The sequence below is a fragment of the Dipodomys spectabilis genome, unplaced genomic scaffold (assembly GCF_019054845.1).
Source record: "Dipodomys spectabilis isolate Male_0828 unplaced genomic scaffold, ASM1905484v1 ptg000178l, whole genome shotgun sequence".
Classification (NCBI taxonomy): domain Eukaryota; kingdom Metazoa; phylum Chordata; class Mammalia; order Rodentia; family Heteromyidae; genus Dipodomys; species Dipodomys spectabilis.
The window spans coordinates 3,220,109-3,240,636 of NW_024870855.1; the positions used below are offsets into that span (position 1 = coordinate 3,220,109).

The following is a 20,528-nucleotide window of genomic DNA, read 5'->3' on the forward strand; positions in this document are numbered from 1 at the left end:
TGATATGTACATTTCTTTCCTTTGGCTTAGTGTCAACTGTTCCCTCTCTCCTGTCACTGCCATTGAGTTGCTTAGTCGTTTTAATCAATGTCCAGTGCAGCTGATGGGTCCCACTCTTGTATGTTTTCCTCTTGCCTCTTTTCTTCCACCTTGACTTTTCTGGAAGTGAGTGGGCCAGGGGGATGTGCATTGTTCTTCTCAGATGAATCTGTGTAATGTTCATCATGATTGTCTTCAAGCTCTTGCTATCTTTTAGATTTTTTTCTCCCCATAGAAACACGAATCCTGATTTCCAAATGTTAATCTCATGAGCATTATTTATTATGCTGTCCTGTGAGAAGGCCAGCATTTATTTGGATGGCACTCCTTGAGTTCATAGGTGAAGATGTCCTTGTCCTGTGGGCTGAAGCAGTCTGTGCTTTTGTTTCCCCGGCACCACTGGAGATGCCGAGCTAGAGCATCGGATAGTGGAATCACTTCCTGGTAGGTTTATAGCTCCTAACCCCCCAACCAGGGATAGACAAGCAAGTTGTGTAGCCCACTTTGTCAAAGTCATTGTCTTGGTATTGTGAAGCCACGGGGAATTTGCTGTGAGTTTATTCGCTTGTCAGATGTGGAGTTAGAATGTGACAATCTGCAATGTAAATTGTCACCATAATAAAGTCAGCCTGGAAGTCAGCCTCCTTCCCCTCTCTGGGCTGAGTGGATCATTTCATTTTCTCTGCATGGGAGGCTTCGCTCTGCCATGCCAAACCATAGAGCTACCCTGAAATAAGCTGACCACCAGCTGTGACGTATGGCTGATGTCCTATCAATTATGATCCCTTTACCTTGCATGTTAGAAGCAGACTCAGGAAACAGTGATTTGCACTTTTCAGTTTTTTCTCCGTTCTCTTTTTCCAGCTTCTCCTAAATCTTTGCTTCAAAATCTGACCACAACCAGCTGTATTTCATAATTCGACTTTCTTTTAAGACTTTTGGCTGTGTGTGTGTGTGTGTGTGTGTGTGTGTGTGCATGTGTTCAGGTACTATGGTTTGAACTCATGGCCTCGTGATCTCACTTTTTTTTGCTCATGACTGGTGCCCTAGCATTTGAACCACACCTCCGCTTCCAGCTTTTTGCTGATTAAGTGTCTTATACTTGTCTGCCTGGGCTGGCCTTGAACCTTAATTCTCAGATCTCAGCTGCTTGAGTAGCTAGGATTAGAAATATGAGCTACGGGTATAGCCTGGCCATTTGTAACCTTTGTTGTAAAAGTTGAAATGTAAAAACTTGTGCAAAGGTGTGGAGATTAAATGTGGATTACTTTTAAGCCACATTACTTTTAAGACTTAAGACCAAATTCTTCTCCCAGCCTGCTCCTACTAAGGAACTTGTCAGTTGCCTTTACTTTTTTTAAAAAATATTTTTTATTGAGATTATGCGGTTACATAAATTTCACAAATTTCATAGTATTGTGCGGTAGTCACAGACACATTTTAACCTTCATAAGACACATTGTCATTATCATGGTCCATAAAGTTTGTGAATTATATAAGCTTTGACAATATAACTATTTCTTCCACATCAGGTGATATGTACATTTCTTTCCTTTTGCTTAGTGTTAGCTGTTCCCTCTTTCCATCTCATTCCCTCCCTCCCATTGCTGCCCTTGAGTTGCTTAGTTATTTTCATTAATGTCCAGTATAGTTGATGGGCATCTCTGTTGTATTTTTCCCCATTTCTCTCTGATTCTGTGCCCTCCTCCTAGCTTTCCTCAGATGGACACAAACGCACACACACACACACACACACACACACATAAGGTCAAGAACATGGAGTCATTTAGAAATTATATGACAGAGCCAGGCTCCGGTGGCTCATGCCTGTAATTCTAGCTACTCAGAAGGCTGAGAGCTGAGGATCATGGTTCAAAGCCAGCCCGGGAGGGAAACTCTATGAAAGCCAGGGCGTGCGGGAAACTCTTATCTCCAATAAACCATCAGAAAACCGGAAGTGGTGCTGTAGCTCAAGTGGTAGAGCGCTGGCCTTGAGCTAAAGAGCTGAGGGACAGCACTCAGGCCCAGAGCTCAAGCCCCATGACTGACCAAAAAAAAAAAAATTATGTGACAAAATAAGCAGATGTCTTTTGTTTCTTAAGTCCTGTTTACTTTGTCATATCTCTTGCGTTTGGATTTAACATCTACGTATCAGGGAGACCATGTTGTTGCTTTTACTTTTAAGATTTTCTTTTGCAGGGAAGGCAGTGCTGGGGTTTGAACTCAGGGCCTGAGTATTCTCCCTTAGCTTTATCGATCACGGCCAAGCTCTACCACTTGAGCCATAGCTCTACTTCAGGATGTTTTGGTGGTTAATTAGAGATAAGAGTCTCACAGACTTTGCTGCCTGAGCTGGCTTCAACCGTGACTTTGAGATCTCAGCCTCTTGAGTGGCTAGGATCACAGCCTGTTTATAAATCTACAATATAAACCTTCCTTTTAAATATAAGGAGCAACATAAATTGTGGATATTATCTCAGTTTCTCTAACTTATGAATTCTGCAGGAGATAATTAATCAGCTGGTTTTGATGGTGTAGCGTTTTGTATGGAGGTTCAGGGAAGGAAGTGAATTGTGAGATGTTTTTCAGAGAATATTTCCTTTCATCCCCTTCTCTCCCCTCCGCTTCTCCTCTTCTTCTTATATGTGTGTGTGTGTGTGTGTGTGTGTGTGTGTGTGTGTGTGTGTCTGTGTGTGTGTGTCTGAGTGTGTGTCTGTGTCTGTCTATGTGTGTCAGTCCTGGGTCTTGATCTCAGGGCCTGGGGTTTATCCCTGAGATTTTTCACTCAAGGTTTCACTCAAGGAGTCATAGCTCCACTTCCTAGTGGAGATAGGAGCCTAGGCACTGAGGCTCAGCCAGCTCTGGCTGGCTCTGAACCGACATCCTCAGATCTCCACCTTCTTGAGTAGCTAGGATTATAGATGTGAGCCACCAGCACCAAGTTTTTCCTTCATCTTTCTTAAGTTAAAAGAATTATCTAGAGAACATTTCCTAGATATTCCTACTAAATTTCTATTCTGAAATGTCTTAAGTAGTTCAGAAGGGGACTTCATTTTGGAGTGAGTTTATTTTTCAAACTAAAGCATAGCCGTCAATCATTACAGACTTTCCTGGAATGGTGAGTTTCAAAGGAGGGTGGGAACAGAGAGGAAGCAGACAAGGTAAGCCAAGTCAATTAAAACCTTCCCTAGGGAATTGACTTTCCTGCTGATAATGCCTGCCATCTGAGTCCTAGGAACTTGGCCAGCTGAGATTTTCTTTTTTTTTTTTAAAAAAAAAAGAATTTATTTCATTGTAAAGATGCTGTACAGAGGGGTTACATTTACATGAGCAAGGTGCATTTCTTGTTGAACATTGTTGTTCTCCCACTATCCCTTTCCTCCCCCCTCCCCCCAAAGTTGTAAAGTTCATTTCCAACATAGTGACCTGTGACTATCATTGTTGCAATAGGTCATCTCTTGTATTTCTTTCAGCATTTTGTCATTTCCCTTTCTTTCCCACAATCAGATAAATGCATGTACAAGATGGAGGATACCAGAATCAAAGACAGAGATTGCCAGGGATAAACCAATGGAAGAAGATAAATGAAGTAAAATAAGAAGAAAGAACTAGCTATAGTACACTGTCGACATCAAGGTTGACAACTTAAAAAAAGACCCGTTGTTTCCATGTCTTGGAGTTCATTTCAATAGCATTTTGTATGGTCATATGTACATAGCTCTTGAGCTAATATGATTCTCTGTCAGGATTAACCTAGGCACATACTACTTATTACAGATGAGAGAAACCATAGAGCCTATGTTTCTTTGGGTATGGCTTACTTCACTTAATATGATTTTTTCCCCTAGTCTTTCCATTTCCTTATGAAAGGGGTAATGTCATTCTTTCTGATAGAAGCATAAAATTCCATTGTGTAAATATACCACATTTTCTTGATCCATTAATCTATTGAGGGGCATCTGGGTTGGTTCCATATCTTAGCTAATGTAAATAAGGCTGCAATGGACATAGTTGTTCTGGTAGCTTTAGTGTGGCCTAGTTTGAGATCATTTGGATAAATGCCCAGGAGTGGGATTGCTGGATCACAGGGGAGTTCTATGTTTAGTCTTTTGAGGAACCTCCATACTGCCTTCCAAAGTGGTGAAACAACTTATATTCCTACAAACAGTGTAGTAGTGTTCCCTTTTGACCACATCCCCACCAGCACCTGTTATTATTTGTTTTCTTGATAATGGCTATTCTAACTGGGTTGAGGAGGAATCCCAATGTGGTTTTGATTTGCATGAAAACTTTAAAAACTTAAAAAAGGAAATTACAGAGATTTAAAGAAGTGGAAAATCTCCCACGTTCCTGGATTGGGAGAATTAACATAGTGAAAATGGCAGTACTGCCCAAAACTATCTACAGACTTAATGCAATACCTATCAATATCCAAACAACATTCTTTAATGAAATAGAAGAAGCAATCCAAAAATTCATATGGAATAATAAAAGACCCTGAATAGCAAAAATAGTCCTTAGCAGGAAGAACAGTGCTGGAGGAATATCATGAGGATCAATGGAATAAAATTGAAGACTCAGACATGATCCCACAGACCTGTGGCCACCTAATCTTTGATAAGGGAGCCAAAATTATCAGATGGAAGAAAGATAGTCTCTTCAACAAATGGTGCTGACAGAATTGGCTACACACATGTAGAAAATTTTAGCTAGATCCTTATATATCACCCTGAACCCAAATCAACTCCAAATGGATCAAAGACATTAAGTTTGTAAAAGCAGAGATCCTGAAAATATTACAGGAAGGGATAGGGGATTTGCTAGGGCTCCTTGGCACAGGATGAAACTTCCTAAATAAAAATCCAGAAACACAACAAATCAAAGAAAGTCTGGATAAATGGGATTGCATTAAACTGTAGAGTTTCTGCATGGCAAAGGGTATAACTAGCAAGATAAATAGAAAGCCCACAGATTGGGAGGAGATCTTCACTAACTAAGGAAGGCAAAGGTCTCATCTCAAAAATACACCTAGAGCTCAAAAAATTAACTCCCCCCACAACAAATCCCCAAAGAAACAACTACCCTATTAATAAGTGGGCTAAAGAGTTAAAAAGAGCCTTCTCTGGAGAGGAAATAAGAATAGCCAATAGACATATGAAGAAATGCTCAGCGTCATTGGCCATAAAACAAATGCAAACCGAAACCACATTGAGATTTTCTTACAAGACAGATAGTGAAGGCTACTTTGCTATTGTTGTCTGATGATTTTTATCATCTCCATGAAAATGTATCCAACCCAAGGTCTGGGAAGGTGGCTCAGTGGTAGAGTGCTTGCCTTGTATGCATGAGGCCCTGGGTTCGATTCCTCAGCACCACATAAACAGAAACAGAAGTGGTGCTGTGGCTCAAGCGGTAGAGCACTCGCCTTGAGCTGAAGAGCCAAGAGACAGCGCCCAGGCCCAGAGTTCAGGTCCATGACTGGCAAAAAAAAAAAAATGTATCCACCCAAATGATATATTTTTACTTTACAGGTATGTTTCCTGGTTTTATTTACATATTAAACAGATAATAATATAATGTTCCCAAGGATCAAAACGGTGAAAAGGCTGAGCACAGTAGCTCATGCCTATAATAGCTACTCAGGAGACAGAGATTGGAAGGATCATGGCTTGAGGCCAGCCAAGGCAAAAGAGTTGTTGACTTTCAGTCCTTAATATGAATCTGCTTGAGTTCAGGAAGAGATGAGGCATAAGTAATTTCATCAAGTACTATGTCTAAAATGTGTTCGAAGAGAAAGTAAGGCTTGGTTATAGGAAGGAACTAATGGATTTTTTTTATATAGCTGTTAAGTTTACCTAGAAATCTTCCAGGGAAATCTTACTGCTGCATCTACATTGATACAGCCATAGTTTTATTGTTCAAGGCTACTGGTTGGCAGATGTACATTTTATGTATATCAATGAAAGGAAGGGAAGGAGAGAGAGAGGAGGGAAGGAGGGATGAAGGAGGGAGAGAAGGAAGGAAGAAAGGAAAGAGGAAGGAAGAAGGGAAGAGACAAAGCAAAGAAAGAAGGGAGTCCAACTAGTTAAGCAATTATCAAAGGTCTCCATTTTTAGGCATTTAACAATAGATTGTAGTATATGCCAGGTGCTGGGGTCCATGCCTCTAATCCTAGCTACTTGAAGCTAGCCTGTGCAGGAAGATCCATGAGATTTTTATCTCCAATAAAAACCCACTCAGAAAAAGCCAGATGTGGTGCTGAAGTTCAAGTGGTAGACCACTAGCCTTGAGCAAAAGAAGCTCAGGGACAGTGTACGGGCCCTGAATTCAAGTTTTTTCGGGGAACAATATTAAAAAAAGATATGTTGAAAGAGTACTGGACTTAATTTGAAATGTAAATACATATGTGCTTATGCATGTACACACGCACACATACACATACATACACAAAGAAATACAAGGGGAATGCATGTACAAGGGTCATTCCTGAAACATCTACCTATGGAGCCAAGCTATCTTGATAAGCTTCTGACTTGGCCACATATTTTGCCACTTGTGTTGTCAATAGTATTGGTGACTCAGGTAAAAAGAAGCTGAGAAAGAGGGAAACTTCCCAGTGCTTAAGCTACTGGTCATGTGCTATGTTATTGTTGGGGCTTTGGTGGCTGCTGGCTGGGGGATTCCACTCCTTTATAGCTGTACAGTCATGTCCAGTTTGTGGTTAAAATATGCTCTGGCATCTCCTAAGGCTTTCTCCAGAGCTTGCAACTTATTCTTCTCATTTAATGGTGCCAATGTTAATACTCACACCGTCTGCAGTGAAGGTTACTCCATGACAGCCATGCAAAGATATCATCCATTGAAATTCTTCACAGACTTACAACCATTAAAATTTGGAGCCAACAGGACGAAATTTTCTGAATAGAGACCCGGAAACACAACAAATCAAAGAAAGGTTGGACAAATGGGATTGCATGAAGTTGCAGAGCTTCTGCATGGCAAAGGACATAGCTAGCAAGATCAATAGAAAGCCCATGGATTGGGAGAAGATCTTCACTAGCCATACAACAGACAAGGGTCTCATCTCTAAAATATACTTGGAACTCAAAAAATTAAACCCTCAAAAAATTAAACAACAAATCCTCAAAGAAACAACTGCCCCATAAATAAGTGGGCGAAAGACTTGAAGAGAAACTTCTTTGAAGAAGAAAGAAGGATGGCCAATAGACACATGAAGAAATGTTCAACATCCCTAGCCATAAAAGAAATGCAAATCAAAAAAACATTGAGATATTACCTCACTCCAGTTAGAACGGCAAAAATCAAGAACTCTAGCAACAACAGATACTGGAGGGGATGTGGACAGAAAGGAACCTTACTTCATTGTTGGTGGGAATGTAAACTTGTTCAACCACTTTGCAAAGCAGTATGGAGGTTCCTCAAAAGACTTCACATAGATCTCCCCTATGACCCAGCAATCCCACTTTTGGGCATTTACCCAAATGTTTACAAACAAGACCACACTAAAGCTACCAGCACAACTATGTTTATTGCAGCATTATTTACCATAGCTAAGATCTGGAACCAACTCAGATGCCCCTCAGTAGATGAATGGATCAAGAAAATGTGGTATATATACACAATGGAATTCTATGCCTCCATCAGAAAGAATGACATTGCCCCATTTGTTAGGAAATGGAAAAACTTGGAAAAAATTATATTAAGTGAAGTAAGCCAGGCCCAAAGAAACATAGGTCCCATGGTTTCCCTTATTTGCAATACCTAGTATATGTATGAGTCAAGCGGAAATGTTTTTTTCTTTCATGCATGTGTTTCTAACATATTTATAAGATTATCTCTTTGTTGCTTTGTATGTCCCTTCCCCCACAGTATAACCGCTGCTTTCACTATATTTGATGTCAGTATAACTTGTGGAGGAGATGGGGAAAAACCAGTTGTTTAAGGATACAGGTGGACCTGTTGCAACAATGAGAAGTACAAGTTGTCATGTCCAAAATGAGCTTTACAATGTCGGTGCAGGGGGGGGGAAGGGGAAGGGGGGGAAGGAGAAGGATTGGGATGGGGGGAGGGGGGAGGCTGGGAAGGGAGGTGAAGGGTAAACAAAGGAGGAGGCTGCAATGCTTGGTAAGAAATGTACACATTATCCTGCCCATGTAATTGTAACCCCTCTGTACAGTATGTTCACAAATAAAATTAAATTAAAAAAAAAAAAGAAATGTACTCATCACCTTGCCTATGTAATTGTATCCCTCTGTACGGTATTTTCACAATAAAAAACAAAAGTGATAAAGAGGTGGGAAGGAAGGAGTCCTAAAAGGGCAGAGCAAATGGGCTGGGAAGGAAGAAGAGAGGAAGGATGCTGCGGCCGGTGGCATCTCAGCATCTTTGGGCTGTTCAGAATCCCATATGTGCTGGGCTGAGGAAGAAAATCACAGGAACCTTTATCAATGCGGACAGCACTATTTCATTATTCATAAAGACGGGTCCCAAAACCATAACTAGCTTTTGTTTTCAAGGAAGTTTATCCCCCAAGACATTTTTTTGTTAATTGAGTTTTTATGATAATTCTATGTATTATAGACGATTGAGCCAAACAAATTGCTCACATTTATCCTTTTGCTCAGTGAGTTTTAACTCTACTTTTCCCACCTAATGAAGTCATAGTCAACCTAGATTTCCAGAAAGATTGTGGGGTAGGGCATGACCTTTCCCGACTTCTCAAGAATAAATTGTAAGGGGAAAAAAAACCCTCAGAATATTCTTTTGTAACCAAGAAAGTTTAGTTTAAATCTGAAATTTGGGGTGTGAGAGGTTTTTTTTTATTTCTGTAGAACGTAGCTCTATTAAATATGTTATTTATTGTGAAAATACTGTACAGTACATTTCTTATCAAGCATTGTTGCCTCCTCCTTTGTTATTCCCCTCCATCCCTTCCCTCCCTCCTCCATAACTACACTCCCCCTTTCCCCCGTACACCCCCAGGCCTCCCCCCCACCACCCGCCTAAATTGTAAAGTTTATTTTTCAACATAGTGTTTTGTACATCTCATTGTTGCAGTTGGTCAACCTGTATCCCTATTTAAACAATTTGTTTTTTCCCTTCCCCTCCCCAGATTATACCAATATCAAATACAGTGCAAACAGGGGTTATACTGTGGGGGAGGGACATTAAAAAAATCATGTGGTATCTTATAAATCCATTAGAAACAATAGCAATCTTGGGGTTCATTTCACTTAACATAAACTTATCTGACCTTTTCTGCTTTTATCAGACATATACATATAAGGGAAGCCTTGGGACCTATGTTTCTTTGGGTCTGGCTTACTTCACTTAATACAATTTTTTCCAAGTCTTTCCATTTCCTAACAAATGGGGCAATGCCATGCTCTTGTGAGGTTATCTGAGTGTGTGTGCATGGGTCTGTGCGTATGCATGTATGTACGTGTGTGCATGTGTGTATCCTGGTACACAAACATTAAGGTTTTCGTAACTCACTTCTGACGCTTGAAGGCAGGTGGTCTGTTCTTTACTATCTGGCTCAAAAATTTCCAAAGTTACAGAGCAAGAGGAATGAAACAGGCTGGGGCCTAAGTATCATTGGCTGTACCTGCAGCCCCTCTTCCCATGCTGAGCCTGCTAGTTGCAGGCTCACAGAATTAGCTCAGCTTTCCTTCATATGTCTGGAGTTAGTAGATGGTCTACCCACACTCATCATACCCACCCCGACTACCTCATGTCTTTCCTCTGTCCAGCTTTCCTGGACAGCTTCTCTATTCTGACTTTTCTATGTTCTGCCTGTGACTCTCCCAGTGGCCTTTATAAAAACTCTGTGTTGTGTCCTGAGAAGGCCTGCACCAGGCCAGGCACTGTGGATGTTGTGCACCAGCCTTGGCACAATGGACCTTCCTTAGTCCTCATCACTGTGCTCCTATTCATGCAGCCGGACATCTCAAGTCCTCTGGCTGCCATATGATGGTGACTTCTCTGGGCTTCCTGGACTTCTTAACTCTTAGCCATGTTGATGGTTTCACAGTGTGCTTGGCTGTGGACTGTTTCCAGGGAAAGCCCCCCTCAGCAACTTGGAAACCCAGAGCTTTGTGCAGTGGGGGGCTATTGTCTGACAGCATGGGCTTGACATGACCATGTCGGGAAATGTAGGGCCAGGCTACAAGGTTGAGGGTGGCAGGTGGGGAGAGAGAATGAGAGAGAGCAGGCCAATCAGTCCAGTGGTTTGGAATCTTACCGGCTGGCGTGTTTCTCTCATGAGTCTCCTTTGTGCTTTTTACCTGAAAGAATCAAATTTTAATGATGAGCTGTTGGGTTCTCGTGAATTATTTGTAATCCAGATTTCCCTCAGTCTGTAGATGTGGGCTTACGTTTCTAAAACCTTCGTGTGTGTGTGTGTGTGTGTGTGTGTGTGTGTGTGTGTGTGTGTGTGTGTGTACACTAATGAGGCCTATATTGTGAGCGAGTCTCTGAAGACTTTTTGCACCTAAGAAAAAGAGCTGTGTCAGTGTAGAGGCACCCCTGCACCCAAGAGCTGTGACCTTGTTGTTAATGCTGGCTGTCACCTGGCTAGGAATGGAGTTCAACCCCACCGGGGAGCCAGGCACTTGTTCTTCCTGTATGATGGTATCACTGTCAAGGCCTGGCCCCAGTAGGCTCTTGCTCCCCACCACTTCCCACCTCCCTGTCTTAGGTTGGATTTGATCATCCATCTTGTCTGTTTTCATCTAGACTATAGAGATTTTTATTGAGTCGAATGGAGGGACCAGGGCTGGAACCAGAAGACACCTTAAGGTTACTTGGTGTGGTCTTTGGGGTCCGGGTCTGTGTGGGGTCACAGTCAGAAGCATTCAGAGCCTCACGGTATAAATGTGAGAGGCAGCTGGGGTTAGAGAGGCCTGAGTTGGGTCCACTGAGAGAGCACAGGAGCTCCATAAAACCTGGCTCCCAGCCCAGGTCTTCAGTGGACACAGGTTCTTAACATCACTCGCACTGGGCTGCTATAGGTTCAAAGCTGTGGCTTCCCTCATGCAGCACTGGGGACCCTGTGCCAAACCCCAAATGCTATGGAAGAAATTACTCTCTCCAATAGTTGTTCAAGCTGGAGAACCACCGGTGTAGGAAAGCACAGATCCACTGCAGCTGAGCTTAGACAATCATCTCTTGGCAGGTTTTTCAGAATTTTCCACTTTGAAGTTGCTTAGCTCCCAGCTGCAGAGTTTCACATGGGACTTCTTTGGGGTCCAGCCTGCAATTGAGGATTTGGAAGAGCTCACCAGAGATTGTTCAGTGTGGAAAGCATGTGCAAGCACAAGCATGCTCCTGGTGTATATGAGTGTGTGTGTGTGTGTGTGTGTGTGTGTGTTTCTGTGTCTGTGTTTTGGACCTCATATGTAACTCTCCTGCCTCTTGGAGATGGTGGCTTTAAACTGCCAGACTGCAGAGAGAAAGGCTTTTTCCTAGTCAAAATGTGTATTCACTCTGTGATTTGTGCTAAAGATTGCTTTAATACCCTATTTGTTGAGCCAAATGTAGGCACTCACATAGCACAAATACGAACTCCTAAATCCTAGAAGGCTTTCCTGCCATATGCCATCTGGCAGGCATTATCGTAATCATCTCTTTGTTACCCATATGAACGAAGGACTAGTGTGGCATTGGTAATTGAGCACCAGCCCCTTTAAACATCCTGTGAGCTACTGCCAGCTCTGCTTCCCCAACCAAGAACCAAGCAGCCCTCTAAAGCACCAAGTACCAGCAGATTTCAGCTTCCTATGGAGGTGCTACTGTGGATAACCATAGCTAGAAATGTGAACCACAGAGCAAGGGAGAGGATGCTGAATTGTATTTCCCATTTCTGAACGAAGAAATCGGTTTCATGCATGAGAGGTCTGAACCCAAAGCAGATGAAGGACAAGGGATTCAGTTGTTGAACCTGAGAGTCAAATATGTTGTAAGGGACACTATATGAGATCCAGGAAGTGGTAAATCCAGGTTCTAGAGGCTCTTCTGTCATGACCTGCGTTAATGGACATGAGTCAGGCATTCTCCCTTCCAGTGAGTCTCAACGTGTGGCCCCACCATTACCCTTTACTCCACCTGAAAAATGGTTAGACATTCAGATTCTCTTTGCTTTTCTCTTCCCTTCTTTTTCTTTTTCTTTTCTTCTCCCCATCCCCCCGTTCTTCGCTACCTCCCTCTGTCCCTTCCTCCCTTCTTCCCTCCCTCCTTTCTTTTGTTGGCAATACTTAAGTTTGAATTCAGGCCTTAAACTTGCTAGGCAGGTGCTCTATCATTTGAGCCCTTTTTGCTTTTAATCATGTTTCAAATAAGTTTTTGCCTGGGCCTACTATACCACTCTTGTGGCTGTGATGACAAGTGCATACCATGGTACCCGACTTGTTAGTTGAGATAGAGTCTTCTAACCTTTTGCCCTGGCTGTTCCTGAATGATGCGTGACCCTCTCATGATTGTGTGCAGAGTATCTGGGGTTAGAGACATATACCACCACTCCCATCCAGAGCAGCTAAGATGACAGGCACCTTTAAAGATACAAATTCTTGATCTCACTTCAGGCTTAAATAAACTAGACATTCTGGAAGCAGTTCCAGCAATTGCTGTGTTAGCGAGTCCCCCAGGAGGAGATCAGATGTGTGCTCAAATTTGAGCCCTACTATTTTCCATCAGAGGCTTGTTCTTATCATCTATAAAACAAAGGGCTGGCCTAGATTCTATTTATGGAACACCTCCATCTTCCAATGGCCGAGGAGTTAGGGCCCAGAATAGGTTCAGAGATTTTTCTATCTTAGAGCTTATAACTTTCCCCTTGGATGGATGGTTGGAGTAAGTCAGTCTTGGATGATGGTTGGAATAAGTCAGCCAGAAAGCTGGCATGTAGGTGACAGAAGAGATCCCGATGCATAGGACTCACACACCGAACGACTTCAGATGCTGGCTGGAACACAATCCATGGTCTCCCCAGTGTCCGATCCCCATCTTCCACTCCCACAGCCTCCCTCCGGTGCCCTGGAATGGGACATAGCTATTCCCCTTCCCCAGTGAGCTGTCCATTCTGATTCACAGAGCCTGACATCCACAGGACCCAAGAATGGTGTCTTAGAAGGATGTACACAGGCTTTGCAGTAAAAGTAGGGGGACATTTTAAGCCATTTATCAAAGCTCTTGCAGCTTCCATTCCAAGACAGGTGGAAAAAATAGCATGGATGCAGAAAGGAAAATAAATCTGTACCCAGAGCAGCTCATAAATAAGGAAGGAGTGGCAGAGCCTTGGCTGGGTCCCAGAGCATTTTTGTCACTGTACAGAAGCTTCCAGATACTTCAGCCTGTAATCCTTTTTTCTTAACTGCAATTGTAAATAACGACAAAAGACCCACAAACAACAACAACAACAACAGCCAAGAAAAATAACCAAAATACTAATTTGAAGGAGAGAGGAGGGGCTGGAAAAATGAGAGCTGGAATCAGAAAGAGACGGAACATAGCTCATTCCCAACTAGAAAAGTTTAGTTTAGTTTTATATAAAAATGCACTGCTGTTTCATAATCTACATCAAAGGCAATTTTCAAATTGGCTTTTGTGTGGCAAGAGCCTATTTTCTGGAGACAATTAGGACATGGTTCATTGCAAATGTGAAGGACTTTGGTCTGGTGTCTGGTGTTTGTGGCGGGGGGGGGGGGGGGGGGGAGGGGGCAGCAGAGAAATTACAGCTTTGATTAGAAAGGACAGATCTAGGCTTACTCTGCATGACACAATGCTGTTGACTGAGCAGTTCAAACTGAGCTAGAACTTGAGTCTGATGTTTGTTTGAAATTTGCTGGGAATTCCAACTGGTCAATCAGATGCTACAAAATTCTGCTTCAAAATCTGCACTCTGAGTTTACCCTCTGATTATGATTCCTGCTGGTTTTATACACATTAAGCAGCTTTGAAATTTTGAATGAGCTACAGGAACTCCAAATGGCTCAGTTTTCTGTCTTTCTTTCTTCTTTCTTTCTATCTTTCTTTCTTTCTTTCTTTTTTTTGGTCGGTCGTGGGACTTGAACTCTGGGCTTGGGCGCTGTCCCTCAGCTCTTCAGCTCAAGGCAAGCACTCTATCACTTGAGCCACAGCACAACTTCCGGTTTTCTAGTGGTTTTTTGGAGATAAGAGTCTCATGGACTTTCATGCCTGGGCTGGCTTTGTCAGATCTCAGCCTCCTCAGTAGCTAGGATTACAGGCATGAGCCACCGGTGCCTGGCTGGCTCAGTTTTCTTGTTGGGAAAGGAAGAGAAAGTTCATGTTGATCCTGGGAGCATTTGATGAGGCCTAAGGGTTCGAATATGCAAGACACTTTACATAATACCTGCCACATCATAGACACAATTTTAGTAGCTCCACTTACTAACTTGAGGATGAGGACCTTACACATCAATTAAAGGGGGCCTTCTGCATCTGTGGGTTTCTCACCCACAGATTCAACCAGCTAGGGATTGAAAAGTATTTGAAAGGAATTCCATCTGGACTGAAAGTGTACAGGTTCTTTGCTTGCCATCATTCATTCCTTCAACTGTACAGTATAACAGCTACCTACACAGCACTCATGTTATATTGGACATCCATTGGGAATCGAGCAAAGGTGTAGAGAACATGGTGGAATTGAAACCCTTGCTACAACTTCTTAAAGATAATTAAGAATAATGAATAAGTAAAGTATGTGGAGGATGTGTGCAGATGCTTTGCTATTATAGAGAAGGCACTTGAGCATCATGAGATTTTGATAACGCATGCAGGATCCTGGATCCATTTCTCCACAGATCCTAAGGCACTGCACTATGGTTTTCTTTTTCCTCCTTTTCAAAATTGTTACCATAAAGCTGATGGACAGATGAGTTACGGTTACATGGGTCAGGTGATGAGTACATTTCTTTTGGGACATTGTCACCCCTTCCTTTGCTCTTTCCCAGTTTTTCCCTTCCATCCCCATCCACAGGTTGTATAGTTCATTTTTAACATAGTGTCTAGTGAGTACCACTGCCCCATTTGTTCACCTTTTGTCCTTCTATTTCTGTACTCTCCACTTACCCTCCCAAATGAAGAAACAAGACAAAAAGAAAAGAAAACAAAAAAGCAACAAAATACCTCTTGTTTCATTTTCTAGAGGTCACATCGACAAATATGATTTTATATGATCAGACATACATAGGCATTGTGCCTTTGAGTTCCTCTCCCCTAAGAATATCCTCCTTTGGTCTTGCTGTATGTGAATGTTTACAGTCCTGTAGCTATGTTGGTTTTTAACTGGAAGGATCTGCGGAGAACAGTTGTAACTTCTTTGATCACCCAGGTGCCCAAGGATGGGTGTGATTGATGCAAGGTGTCTTCACTGGGATTGTAAATGCTAAACTCAAACAAGTTTGATGGTGCCTGAGCCATGGGGATTTTACATGGTCATCTTCATCTACCTAGTGTTTAAGAGAGTTGTTGGAATTAGATTCAGAGAAATTAATTTTTCTCCCCTTATTTCCGTGTGTATTTATTTTGGGATTACATTGATAAATCGATAGTAGCAGTAGGTCTGAAATAAATGTCACGGTTTTCTCTTTTATGTCTGACGCCCTTTCCTTTACTGGCTGGCCTGTGCTTCAGGATGGCTCGTATTGATTAGCTGATGTCAAATAAACTTTTGTTGGTCTATGAAAGTCCAATGTTGGCAGTGCCAAAATAAAATAAATGCATCTGGCTTGTCATACTGGTAGGAAGGGGAAACGTAGGAACAGGAGATGGATGGTTGAAATGCATTGTCTACAGAAGTCCTGTGTACTTGTTCACAGACAAGTAGGGAGGTCCAGGAGCTGGTGAACTTGGTTTCCTCGTCAGTCATGTGGATACCACAAGAGGACCAGGTGGCTGCGTTATTCTGACACTTCACACATGTCAGGTTCTCTGCAGTGGAAGCCCTCAGAAAGGCAACTTTTCTTTTTTTTTTTTTTTTTTTTGGTCCGGTCGTGGGGCCTGAACTCTGGGTCTGGGTGCTGTCCCTCAGCTCTTCAGCTCCAGGCTAGCGTTCTACCACTTGAGCCACAGAGCCACTTCCGGCTTTTTTCTTTTTGCTTATATGGTGCTGGGGAACTGAACCCAGGGCCTCAGACATGCAAGGCAAGCGCTCTACCACTGAGCCACCTTCCCAGCCCAGAAAGGCAACTTTTCTATGTCACTTAGGTTGATGAAAATCTCATGCCTCCAAGATCCAGTGTGTATACAATGGGAGAAATTCCACTAAACTCTACAAAATCACTCTGCCTAGGAGATCATTTAAGTACAAATGGCTCTTGTGGTGAATTCTCTGGTTGTCCATTTCCAATCATGGATATTGTTTCCCCTGTTACCGCTATAGTATAGGAGTTGGTCCTTCACCACAGTGAATGAGGCATGTCACACCTAGCTGAACCATACTGTGTGACACACTGTATGTGACACACCATATGATTTATGCGCTCTCTCTCTCTCTCTCCCTCTCTCTCTCTCTCTCTCACACACACACACACACACACACACACACACATTGGTCATAGTATTTGAGTATTCTAAAAACTTTCCAACATTTTAATAAATGATTGAGGAGGAAATGTTAAAATGTAACATATTGGACTCAGTACTTTGGTGCTGTTTGGATGTGGTGAACTTGTGTGGTTTTAAAGCAGGAGCTGTGGCCTGGAGCTGTCATTTATCAGCTCATAAGCAAGTTTTCAAATCAGCTTTAGGAAAATAGTTTAGATGTACACTTTAATAATATAGCAAAGTGTGGGTGGTTTGAACCTTACATAAGAAGGCCTTCCTGTACACAAATAAGAAAAAAAATGCTGTTAGACTAGAATTTATCCCAGCATAAAAGAAAAGGAGGTGGGGAGGGAGGAAAGGAGTGAGAAGAACTCAAAGTGATTATTAAAAATGTAATAAAGAGTCAAAATGAAAATATGCAACTTTTCAAGATTGTGAGGTGAAAGCAGTAGTCATTAATAATCGTTGAACAGTTTAAAAATATTTTTACACTGACAGATATCATGTGTGATATTCTCATGTATAGTATATGTTGAAATAAATAAACATTGTGGAATAGTTAAATCTACTTAATTAACACATGCTTAATCACACATAGCTATTATTTTTGTAGTGAAATTCGATACCTCCCCACCCCCAGCTCCTATTCAGCATAGAGCTAGAATTACAAGTCAGAGCAATTAGACAAAAGAAAGAAATGACAGTCATATATACAGGAAAGAAGGAAGTCAAGTTATTTGTAGATGATGCACTTTTATGTACAGAAAAATCCTAATGATGTCACCAAATAAATGGTGAGAACTACTAGATAAATTCAGCAAACTTAGATACAAGTCCAATATGATAAAGCACTGAAACAAGGACACAGGATGACCCATTGCAACCATGATAACCACAATACAGTATATTGGAAATGAACTTTACAACTTTGGGGGGAGGGGAGGAGTGAGGGAGTTGGGAGAGGGAAGGGATAGTGGGAGAACAACAAGGGAGAGGGTAACAATGCTCAACAAGAAATGTACTCATTGCCTTACTCGTATCAGTGTAACCCCTCTGTACAGCATCTGTACACGAAAATAAAATTGGAAAAATGTGTAGCATCTCTACCTACAGTCCTCAACAACAAATTGCCTTTGACTCTGTGCAACACTGAGAATTGAACCAGTGCCTTGGGCATGCTAGGCACGCTCTTCTACCACTAGGCTACATCCTCAGCCTTTGTTCTGCTGGCACAGGTTGTCATGATATGGAGCTCCCCATCCGTCTGCCTCAGTCTCCCACATGCTGGGCTTACAGGAATATACCACAGCACCCCACTTGGATGTTCTTTTCATGTGTTCAACAGGAAAAAAAACCAAAATGGAAAACATGACTTCCTCTCAATCATTCACTGTTCAGATCTGCATTTTCAGTCCAGTGTTTGGTGTGACTGGTTTTGATGTGTCCAGGCAGAGAGCTGTTTTTTGCCCGAAGAGCTATCATAGTGTTCATTGATCAATTAATGTCATACATACACAAATATTTGTCTGAGCCAGGCCTGCTCTTTGGTTAGGCACATTGGTAACATTGGGCCATATGTGGAGTCCATCATGCCAGACACAATCCTCAGAAACATGCTAGTGTCAGCAGACTACACAGGTCAGACATGAGCCCAGCGCCTGTAGAGGCCTGGGGACTGTGTCTCCAAGACAGTTTACAAAGCCGATGGATAGGCGTGGCCAGACCGACCTTCATGCATAAGCCTGAGGATGGGTCAGATCCGGGAGTAATGGCTCCCTTCAGTCAGCTCCTGAAATGGATGCAGAGTCACTCCAGCCCAGATATTTCTCGCCCTGTGCCACTGGCTTCACTTCAATGCAACTGCCGGAGATTGAACTTGCGTGTTATTTTCTTTTCCTTGAAATGTGACGTGACTAAGGATGATCCTGTGTTTCGATCTTTAACTGGGTTTCCAGCCCTGGGTTATAAAAAGTGATTTTGCTGAGCCCATAGAGCTTGAAGAAGTTCCTCCGCCCATCCCAATAGGTTGACATAGTTGGTCATTGGGAACTTAACCTTCAGTCTTGAGGTAGGCAAGGTGCACCTCCACTGTCTTTCCCCCTGCTGTGATTGGCAAAGTCTGCTGAAGAATTAACCTCACCTAGTACTTGATTTTTATTGCAGAATCATGTCAACCCTGCCATGGACTTCACCCAGACTCCTCCTGGGATGCTGGCTCTTGACAGCATGCTGTACTTCGCCAAACATCACCAAGATGCGTATATTCGGGTAAGCAAGATTAGAATTCTAATCTCACACCTACAGGTACAGAGGTATTTGCTTTAGATGTGCAACTCCAGAGTTTTTGCCCCCATCCAACTAAAAAAAATTTAAATTTACCATAATTGTTCTGGTAGTATGTAATAGGGATTTTTTTTAACTTTTGGATTTCTCCCTTCAGTGATGTTTAGAAAATTTTGTTAATATCAGGAAAATCTTTTAGATAGATTGCTATTGAGTTATGAAGAAAAAGGACATTTTAAATAACCAGGAAAAGAAACGAAGTGTTTACCAAAAATGTGCACAACCTTGGATTTCATGGAGAGCTCTTTAAACATATTAAAGTTAGAAAGAAGGCTCCAGTTCTTTCTAGCATGATGTATTCTTCTATGTCTCGTGCTAAAAATGCAACCAAGTAAATAAAAAGCAAGAGGAAAATGGGAGAGGTGGGACGAGAGAAACTTCCCATATTTCCTAGCAGAGTAGTCACGCTCCACTGACCAAGTTGTCTTAGCGGTGTGGGGCAGGAGAAAGGGGAGGCCATTGCTGCTCCTGTGAAATAGCAGATCCTTCCTATGGACTGGGTGGCCCCCTGTGGGGAGGGCAAAGCCTGAGTGTGGAGCCTCGGGTGCCAGTGACATAGAAGGCTTGTCCAGCAGGTGGCACAGCTGGGAGCCTGAGATTCATGATGCTGCCTCTTCTCTGCCTTCTGGGAGAAGAGCCAGGATGCAGAATGGATCCAAGGGAGATCCGGGAGGGGGATACACAGATGGAACAAGGGCACTGCCTCATGGACGAGCTACCCTCATAATTATGTAGAAATGTAGGAAGCATTTGATGAATGCATTGCCCCCAAATTAGAATCTGAGCTCAAAATCAGATTTGATCATTCCAGCATGAACTCCGACATTGTCTCCTGCTCGGTTCTTTGTGGAACTGGCTTCCTAGAGATCAAAGTTTAAGACTTGAACTGTCCCCTGACTCATTGCCTCAACCTGGGCAATTCCTCTTGTCTGGAATATTGGGAGACTTGAAGGCTTGAAGCTAGGACCACATTTCCCCAGTGGCATGTTTGAAACTTGGTGGGCATTATTTTTGGTGGGGGGGGGGGGGTACCATGTCTAGCAGGGAATTAATGGTTACAATCTGTAATACAGGGGATCACCCTGCAATGTGTGTGTGTGTGTGTGTGTGTGTGTGTGTGTGTGTGTGTGTGTGTATCTACCTAAGTAGACAGGTAAACTGACTATATTTTCTCTCTCCCTCCAAGCTTATTCCATTCTACAAGTTATCATTGTGTGTAGCTGAATTGTGTGCTATTGCCAGTAGCATGTCTAATTTTACTAGCAAAATTGAAGTTCAAACCTACAAGGGACTTGCTGTGGTGAGGCTACAGTTAGCCGCATGGTAAGGCAAGGTCCCCCTGTCCATGTGTTCTCCCATGCACCTGGGTCCTGCCTGTTCTCAGATATTCTCTTCTTCCTAGTCCTCACAGCACCTGTGATTGCCCACAGCTGGCCCAATGGAAGAAGGGCAGTTTGGCTTTCCTGCGTTTAGTGGCATCTCTCGCCTGACCTGGCTGGTATCCCTGTTGGGTGAGCTTTCTCTGGTGTCTGCCACTTTGGAAGAGCAAGAAGAGGAGCAGT

At 42.6% G+C, this 20,528-nt stretch overlaps 1 protein-coding gene across 1 annotated transcript in view; it reads left to right on the forward strand.

Annotated features, from left to right (window-relative positions):
* The window catches only part of LOC122120767 (engulfment and cell motility protein 1-like), a gene marked incomplete at its 5' end in the record, with an annotated part of 127,768 nt that extends 107,256 nt beyond the window's left edge, over nt 1–20,512 (forward strand). Inside the window, 3 exon segments of the mRNA XM_042695006.1 lie at nt 18,787–18,891; nt 20,153–20,289; nt 20,369–20,512. Of these exon segments, the coding sequence (XP_042550940.1) occupies nt 18,787–18,891; nt 20,153–20,289; nt 20,369–20,456 (330 nt within the window).
* Between the last annotated feature and the right edge of the window lie 16 nt (nt 20,513–20,528).